Here is a 9,349-nt window from a genome sequence, read left to right on the forward strand (position 1 = left end):
GTGTGTGTGTGTGTGTGTGTGTGTGTGTGTGTGTGTGTGTATGTATTATGTATTATGTATCATGTGTGATGTGCTTTCTTCTGTTATTTCCTTTATTTAGATTCATTATTGTGGATTTTCTTGAAGTTGTTGTCGCTCTGTTTACAGATTTTCTGTGAAATGTAATTTACAGGATAAAGAGACAGTTGTTTTTCTAAAGTGGTCGTAGTTCCTGTCTTTAAAATATTTATATTCTCAGACATAAAGCAGCTGTGGGTTTAATCTGACTCTTCGCTCTGAAAGAACTGAACCAGCTTCAGGACGAGTTGAAGAGTTTGTGACACATTAGATTTAGATAATTACTTGTTGTTCTGTGCAGTTCAACATTTCGTGGCATGTTTCCTAGAACAGAGTTTACTTTTAGAAAATAATATTCTATAGAATATGTGACACTTTGGAGCTCACAGAATAACCTTCAATATTGTTTTTTGTTTTTTCAGACTCTGCCATTCCAGACATGAATGTATCATCTGTTAATGGCTCTTTTGTCGTGAATGCGACGGAGCGAGACACCTTCACCTCAGCTGTGACTAAGAATGTGATGGTGACGGTGCTCTGCATTTCCATTAACTACATCAATAGTGCTCTGGTTCACACCTTCAGGAAGCACCAGGTCTGTTCCCACACAAAACTCAAACAGGATGAATGGAAACTGACTCTTCTGAAAGAAATCTGTATTTTATTTAAACGAGTCATTATTCATTTTCCAGAACAGATTATTTAAAATATTCAGAAGATAAAGAGCAAATGTATTTGAAAGCGTATTGTCTCATAGAGAACAAACTGTGGTGAAGAACTTTATCTGAAGTATAATTTAAATACATGACAAAGATCTGAGCACAGTTACGTTCAGGATCACTTTCATCCGCCCTGAAGAGCAGCAGCTTTAATGTCCCTCCAGAGGACAAACTGCTGAGACGGTGAGAACCAGCTTCATGTTTGGTTTAGAGACAGAAAGAGACCGTATGCCACACGTGAATATCCAGGTTCAAAGGATTTAATCAACCGAACAAAGGGAACAAAAAACTATAACAATTTCTATGAGAAAAATAAAATTGCTTCTCCAAAGCAAAACTAAATAATATTATGTTATTAATTGGATTCCTGTTTTTATGCCTCAGTCATATTCAGCAGCACAACGTTGTCATGACCTTATCAGACTTGTTCTACTGTTCACAGATATGAGGTAAATATGGTATTATTATCAAAAATGATAAGAATAATAATAAATGAGAAACTAGTAAAAAATAAATAAAATAATGAGAAGAAGCTACGGAGAAGAACTGAAATTATTAAAAAAGGAAATATAAAGTTGAAGGTGAGTTCAGATTCTCCGGGAGCACAATAATAAAAATGTGTGTTTAAGAGATTTAAGAGCCTCACAGATCTCTTCAGGGTCTCGCCCCCCCTTCAGAAAGTTACCAAATATTTGAGTTATATTGAAGCTATGAGTTTGTTTCTGTGACTTGTTGAGAGTCACTTTTATTCTCCTGCTGTTTTCCCCTCACAGATCTTCACCTCGAGCCCTCGATACCTTCTGTTCATCCACCTGGTGATAAACGACATGATGCAGCTGGCCCTGTCCACCCTCCTCCACATCATCAGCTACGCCCTGTACAAGATCAACGTCCCCTTCTGCCTCGTCCTGCTCATCGTCACCATCACCACCACCCTCAACACCCCGCTGAACCTGGCTGGAATGGCGGTGGAGTGCTACGTCGCCATCTGCATCCCCCTCCGCCACGGTCAGATCTGCACCGTCAGGAACACCTACGTCCTGATTGGTCTGATCTGGGCTGTGGGTGCTCTTTCTATCCTACCCGACCTCTTCATCCTCCTGGCCACTGAGCCTCTGCAGTTCTTCCACTCCAGGGCGTCCTGTGTCAGGGACAGGGTGTTCAGGAGCAGCTACAGCCTGAAGAAGAGAGACGCATCGCACATCGTTTGTCTCGTCTTCGTTTGGCTCGTGCTCTTCTACACGTACCTCAGGATTCTGTTCACTGCCAAGGGAGCGACTGCAGACTTTCAAAAAGCCAGAAACACTATTCTGCTCCACGGCTTCCAGTTGCTGTTATGCATGATTGTTTATGTGAGACCCATGTTTGAACAATGTCTGCTCTACCTGCTGCCCCAGAACTACTCCACCATACGCTTTTCCTCCTACGTCATTGCCCAGATCCTGCCGCGCTTTGTCAGCCCCATCGTCTACGGACTGCGAGACCAGCTCTTCAGGAGACATGTGAGAAGGTACCTGCTGTGTAAAGTCAGTACGAGCAACAACCAGCGGAAACACGTCACCGGGCCAAAAGTGAGGATTCAACTGAAGTGACAGCTTCACAGTGACAAACCGCAAACGTCTAATATCAATATCCAGCAGAGAAACCACGTGTGATCAGCCATTTGGTTCTAAATTCTTCTGATTATGTTTTCACTTTTTAATATCTATTAAATCATCAGACTAATACAAATAAAATCAACAAATACTAAAACTCTAACTTTGAGTGAACATTTCCAAATTCTTCAGGTTTCATTTGAAAAATTCTAAGGTACAACATTGTTGAGTTAAAATATGAGTTATTAACACCAATCGATGGTTCTGGAAGCCGAGGATCATGGGTAATATCCAGCGTTTGTCAGTGAGTGGGACGACACAGTCAGAGCTCCACTTCACAGACTGACACACGGATTCTTCTCCACATGAAAACCACCAGCGCACAGTGAGGAGCTCGCTAGCCGGTGGAAAGGAAGCTGCAGCACACTCGTCTTTACAGATTCTTACTTCTTGACGCTGCTTGTTGTCGTCATGGCTGAGGCTGGGACACGATCAGAAAAGAGAACCGCAGAACCACAAAAAAGATAAAAGGGGAAAAGATAAAGCAGGAGAAAGGATTCAAAACAGATCCGGACTTCTTCCTCCTACACAAGTCGTCTCGTGTTCATTGTGTTTGTGAATTGTGTATTTGTTCCCCTCCTTCTAAAAGGAGCTTTTTACTGCAGGAGACGCTGGGAACACAACTGCTTGACAAACATGAGAAGTTCCTCGTGGGGGCTTTAAATAAAACGTCTCCTTAGACTGTTACATATTGTCATGGACATTTTTCATTTTCAATAAAAACATTTCAGACCAATGGTGAAATTGAGTAACTGAGACAGTAACTGACGGATTAATCACTAAGTAGACCGACCCAATGGGAGGACAACAGTGTCCCCGCAGGAGGCCACGGTGCGTCCATCACTTCATGGAGACACTGGTCTCAAGTCAAATCAAGGCCATAAACATCACAGGATAAATAAAAGATGCTTCGATCTCACTGACGTCAACATAACCGTCACAAGCTCCTCCCTCCGGCATTACCATGTTTTCCTTTTCTCTGATGAACTCTGACGTGTTTATAAAGACCGGTGTGAAGAGACGTCTGCCGTCAGCGTCTGACCTGGACTCAGGTAGGAACAGGACAGGGGGGGGGGAGGCAGCTGCAGACTGCAACTCTCTGCTGAACCACTTTACACAGTTCAGTTCAAGATTTAGTTCAATGTCAATGTTTTAAAAACATTCTTTACATTGCTAGCTACTCTTTTATCAGGAAGAATGTAAACGTGAATATCAATAATAATTAGAGATAAATCTTAGGAGTTTACAGCCTGTGTTTCCGACTGTTGTGACTGTTGTATTTGTGTTGACACTTCATTTAAGATGAAGCTCAGTATGATATTGTTGTCAGTTGCGTTTCTATTTCATGTATTAAAACTGCATGTTTTAGCAGCTGATTGGTCTTATTAATGTTAAACTGTTTTTATAATAAACTAATGGACATGAATAATATCATGTTCACGTTTAAAACCCTTTAACGTATCAGCTTTAGTTCGTATAAATGAAATAATAAACACCAGTGCGTGTTGTATGAGTCGATGCTCTTGTCCAACAGGTAGTGAAGGAGACAGAAAAGGCAAAAGGTGAAAAGGGAATAATGGCAGAACGATGAAAGTCATAAAACTCAAATCAAGCAGAGCTCTCATTGATGTAGGAAATATTTTGATCTGAAAAGTGAATTTCAGTGTCATTGTTTTCAAATTACCTGAAAAGAATAAGATATCAGATTCACATGAACTTGATTATTGAATTTCTTTTACATTTGAGAGGAAAAACGTGATATTTTCTACAGACAAATAAAACTAATATACCTTTTATTTGCTTTTGAGGTTTTTAAAAACTTGGTCAAACTACTTCATGTGCGTCACAAAGCTGCTGTTTTAATGTCATTTCCCAGCTGTTGACTGTAGATAGATTGATCCGGCTGATTCCAACATGTCTGCCTCTGTCTGTGCCTCAGGTCTCAGTCGATCATGAGCTCGTCAGTGGCTCCAGGAGGCAACAGGAGTTTTCCTCATCAGGTGAAGCAACAGTCTCACTGTCACATCTTTACAAAGGAACATGAAAATGTTGTTTATTTTGATCTGAACATTTGTTTTTGATTCATTTTTAAGTTTTAAAATCTTGAAGCTGTTTAATTCTTTAAGACCAACGCAAATAAAAATGTAGGAAAGTTAAGTTTGCCACCATCGTGTTCTCTTCATCAAGTCCACATTTGAAATGAAGTTAAAGAGTAAACTCTATTGACTACTTGTAAAAACTGTTATTTTGATGTAAACTGACAAGTTATTAATACGAATGCACATAAGATACAGGAGATTAAATTGAATTTGAATCATTACCTCAACCTGCTTAAGCTGTGTCTGTGTGTGAGTGTAAAAGAGAGGATGATGCTGCTGACTCACAGCCTGTTGCTGCTCATGAAAAACTAAATATGAACCTGCTGCAAGATGAAACTCTGAAAGCAGGTCAGCTGATAGAAACACAGAGAAGGATTAGGATCTGCACTTTGAGGACTCTGTGTTTCTAAAAGTCTTTTCTGTCTCTGCTACTTGGCGCCCCCTGCAGCTGAATCAGGTCACCTTCACCAGAGACACCTTCACCTCAGCGTTTGTGAAGAACCTGATTGTGTTTGTGTTGTGGCTCATCCTCAGTTACATCCACAGCACCTTGGTTTCCACGTTTTTCAGACACCAGGTACAAACACACGCACACAAACAATAGAACAGACTCAAAGGGATTTTCTATTCTTCAATCTGAACGTCTGTCTTTGAGATGTACGACAGACAGAAACATCAAATCCTCACATTTTAGGAGCTGGAAACACGAAATATTTTAATATCTTTGTTTAATAAAAGTTACATGAACCTTTAACTGAGTGTTGGAAGCATTGGCAATTAATCTTCTGTAAATTAACTAATCACTTCTCAACCTTTATAAATGTATATATTACTTCAGTATTTTCCCTTTTCTGTACTTTTTAAAAGATTAAAAATTCATTGTTTGATCAATATATCACTGGCAGAGTAACTGGTGATGAAAATAAATGTTAGCTGCAGGCCTTTGTGCACTATGTTCAATTCATATTTGATATTGTTGTATTACAATTATTTCATTTACACTCAGAGCTGTTGCTGTTTCCCCCACATTTCACCCCCTCTTCACTTGTCTTCCTCCAGACCTTTTACGAAGACCCTCGTTATATCCTCTTCATCCACATGGTGATAAACGACGCCATCCAGCTGACCGTCACCGTCACACTTTTTGTCTCAAGCTACATCTTCTACAAGATCAACGTGTCTTTCTGCTGCCTCCTCATCCTGGTGGCCGTCTTCACCACCAGGAACACCCCGGTCAACTTAGCTAGCATGGCCATTGAGCGCTACATTGCCATTTGCAAACCTTTGCGCCACTCGCAAATCTGCACAGTGAGAAAAACGTACATGGTCATCGGGGTGATTTGGTTTCTGTGCGCGGCTCCAGATATCACAGATCTGTTTGTGACTCTGGCCACTGAATCCCTGAGCTTCTTTCATGGGTCGGTGTTGTGTTTGCGCCAGAACGTGTTCAAAGACCCGATCCTCGCGCTTAAGAGACAAGCGTTTGACATCATCTATTTCTCCTTTGTGTTTCTGACTCTGATCTTCACCTACTTCCGAATACTGTTTGCAGCGAGAGTATGGCCACAGAAGATATGGCGCAGAGAGCCAGGAACACCATCCTGCTCACGGCCTCAGCTGTCCATGTGCCTCCCTCTCCCTACATCTCCCCAGTATGGCGCTTGTTCTGCATCTCATCTTCCCGGTGAATCAGGAGATCAGATTACAACCTACCTCATCGTCTACATCCTGCGTTTCCTAGGCCCCATCATTTCACGGTAGTAGAGACAAAGCGTTCAGGAAGTACTTCAAGATGAACCTTCTGAGCAACAGGTGCCGGGAGAAGCTGAAGAAAGTGACACCACAGCACTAACAATGATTATACAGCAATAAAAAGGGAATTTTGTCAGACTGAATAAAAATGTCCACACTGTTGAATCATACCCTCTGGTTTTTAATGGCTTCATTAAAAATGTAAAATTAACAACGATGTTGATATTTACATTATAGCAAAACAACGTCAGACTGACAGGCCGGAGTCCCCGCCTCCCAATTTATAACCTCCACCAAGCAGTCCAATGACAGGAAACACCATCTGAAACTAGAAGGTCACTCGCTGAGTCAGTCGTTTTCCTGCCAACTGACTCAAACAAGTGCTGATGAAAACACATCCATTGGCGTGAGAACAACAGCTTGAAAGTGTTGATGCAAAACATTACCATGTCACAGTGAAAGATGACCTTTGAAGCCTTGTGCCAAATATAACGTATTCATGAAAACGGGACGGAGAACATAACCAGCGCCTGTGGTCCCGTCTGCTGCCGGCGCAGAGGCACAAAGAAGAAGAGATACATTAATATGAACTTATTAATACAATCAAGGAAAAAGCTGTGGAAAACTTTACGTCTCGTCAACATAAACAGAGAAAAACTAAAAATGTTTTCCCTGCGACAGTAGATTTTAGAAATATAATTATGGTGCCAGACGTAGTCAGTGGAACAAGTAACACTAAACAAGGAGTTAGTAGAGAAACACTCAAACCATCATGAAGAGCCAACAGACGACCATAGTCAAATACCAGTGAGACAACTGGTTCAGGAGAACTGGTCTGAAAGACAACTGGTTATCAAGGAGACTGGATTCTGGTGGTTTCACTAACCAATCAGAGCAAAACCAAACACAGTGGAACCAAACCTTTAGTGACCTGGACACATGTTCTCGCACATTGTGACAGGTTTATTGTTTTTTTAACACAAACATGTGGGCGTCTGTTCTCTCTTTAGTTCAAACCAGGTCAACAGAGAGAATCACAAGCACACAAGACAATTCAAAGGAAGTACGCTTCTCTGTGATGACGTCAATTAATACATCCTCCCGTTTATGAGTAAGAGAGTCAAATGGGGACAGCTACTTAGCTCATGTGAGGCTAACGTTAGCAAAACTCATAACTTCAACTAAAAAGTTAAACAGAAGTGATCAGGCTAAGTTAGCGTTCATCACTAGACACAGTGTTGTGCAGAACCTGACTGTCATCATATACAGTTCAGTTAAATAGTTAACTAACCACACTAACCAGCTGTGGTGACGTTGTTACCTGCACGCGCTCCACTGCAAACCGAACGGACGTACAGATGACGTCACGGTTACGTCAATGGTACGGTCCACTTTAGGGGTGTCCGCAATAATCAGGTATTTTATGACAAGACTCCTCAGCAAATATAAACCGTAATATTTTGTAGGTAAGTTTGATAAATAATGTAGCCTCAGTCTTCTAGAGTTAGATTTGTATTTCTTGAGGAGGATTTAATAATTAATTAGGGGTAACCCCCATAGCCCTGCAAGTTCAAGCTGTCTATAATTTATGGTTTCAGTTAAAGGAAGTCTCTGCATGTGACGTTTACCCCAATAGTTACCTGCACATTGTCACTGGTCATCAGCATAGATGCACTATGAGATAGATGGAAATATATCTATCTATCTATCTATCTATCTATATCTATCTATCTATCTATCTATCTATCTATCTCACTCTCTCTCTCTCTCTCTTTATATATATATATAAACCGTATATCTCCCTGTTCATCTCTTCAGCTCAGGGATCTGAAGTCTCCTCATACTCAATCATGACCTTTAACCCTATCCTATGACGGCCTGATCAATACACACACACACACACACACACACACACACACACACACACACACACACACACACACACACACCCCAGACCTCTTGAGGAGCTCAGGCTGTTGGAGAGTCACTGACAGTCAGTGAGTCACAGAGTGAAGTTTCCTGTCTGTGAATGAAACATCATCATCGTCACTGTTATCATTTCTTTATGTTGTATTGGGCTTCTACCGTGTTTGGTGGATGTAAGTTTGTGTCCACAATATAAATAAGATAATTGTAGGCGTCTCAGGTTTTCTCTGCTCTAACTTGTTTCTCGTTTCCTTACAGACTGTACTGAATGTTTATGGGATGCTGAGTGAAGTAAGTCTTTGTGTGGTACAATGTGTATGAATACATTTATACTGTAAACATGTTGTATTGTAGTATTTACTAATAGTACACATGTGTCTGACAACATGTTATGAGGTGTCTAAGCTATTAACATTGTTATCTGTCTATTTATTACAATGAATCAAACACGTTTTATAATCATTTCATCTGTGCCTGACAAAGGAGCAACGCAATTCAGGAAATCAGCTTCTGTGTGCGTTTGTCTGTGTGAGAGTCAAAGTTACTACACTGCTTTGAAAGGTTGTTTGTTAAGTTAACAAATGATTTATCTCTGATCTTCCTGCAGATTTTAAAACACTGTGAACCATGACGTCCTGAACACGTGTGAATGATTGTAGATATTTACAGGTTATTTCTGCTTATTGTATATAAATCATTACAATATTTACATTTACCTTATTTCTTATAATGTCAACATGACAGTCTTTCATAAAGCCCTGCGTGGAGTTTGTGTCAGAATTATAAAATACAATGTACATGCATGTTCTGGTCGAAAAGTATTTAACCCAAATACTCTCACGTGTGGATGAATTTCAGAAAATGTGCCTTGTAGTGAATCTTCTAATATTGAAATCTGTCATCATTAAAATGACTCGCTGCAGAATTCAACCACAAAACGCTGCATGAATACAACTGTTTGTATTTGTCTGTAAAACATTGTGATTTTCTGTTTCTTCAGCTTGTGACGAGGGTAGAGTCTTTTTTTTCAAAGTGGTCTGTCGCTTCCGTCGTATGAATGAGATCCATTTTTTACAAGATATTTATTTCTGCTAATGTTGATTCAAAATCATTCTGGTTCCTCTGGGGTTTTTCTTCTGTC

General features: G+C 40.4%; 1 protein-coding gene and 1 pseudogene across 1 annotated transcript; both read left to right on the plus strand.

Annotated features, from left to right (window-relative positions):
• Nucleotides 1-496: 496 nt before the first annotated feature.
• LOC124851536 (odorant receptor 131-2-like) lies at nt 497-2,615 on the plus strand. The gene is made up of 2 exons (XM_047339296.1): nt 497-652; nt 1,550-2,615. Exons 1-2 carry the CDS (start codon nt 497-499, stop codon nt 2,366-2,368), a joined length of 975 nt encoding a protein of 324 aa, XP_047195252.1. The 3' UTR covers nt 2,369-2,615.
• Nucleotides 2,616-4,383: 1,768 nt separating this feature from the next.
• On the plus strand, nt 4,384-6,382 carry LOC118102881 (annotated as a pseudogene).
• Nucleotides 6,383-9,349: the final 2,967 nt, after the last annotated feature.

This window comes from Hippoglossus stenolepis, chromosome 3 (genome assembly GCF_022539355.2).
Source record: "Hippoglossus stenolepis isolate QCI-W04-F060 chromosome 3, HSTE1.2, whole genome shotgun sequence".
Lineage (NCBI taxonomy): Eukaryota > Metazoa > Chordata > Actinopteri > Pleuronectiformes > Pleuronectidae > Hippoglossus > Hippoglossus stenolepis.

Excerpts from the sequence above, each read along its gene's own strand:
- LOC124851536 (XM_047339296.1), top strand. The coding sequence starts at position 497 with ATGAATGTATCATCTGTTAATGGCTCTTTTGTCGTGAATGCGACGGAG. Across the intron at positions 653-1,549 it reads ACACCTTCAGGAAGCACCAG|ATCTTCACCTCGAGCCCTCG; the intron begins GTCTGTTCCCAC and ends TTCCCCTCACAG.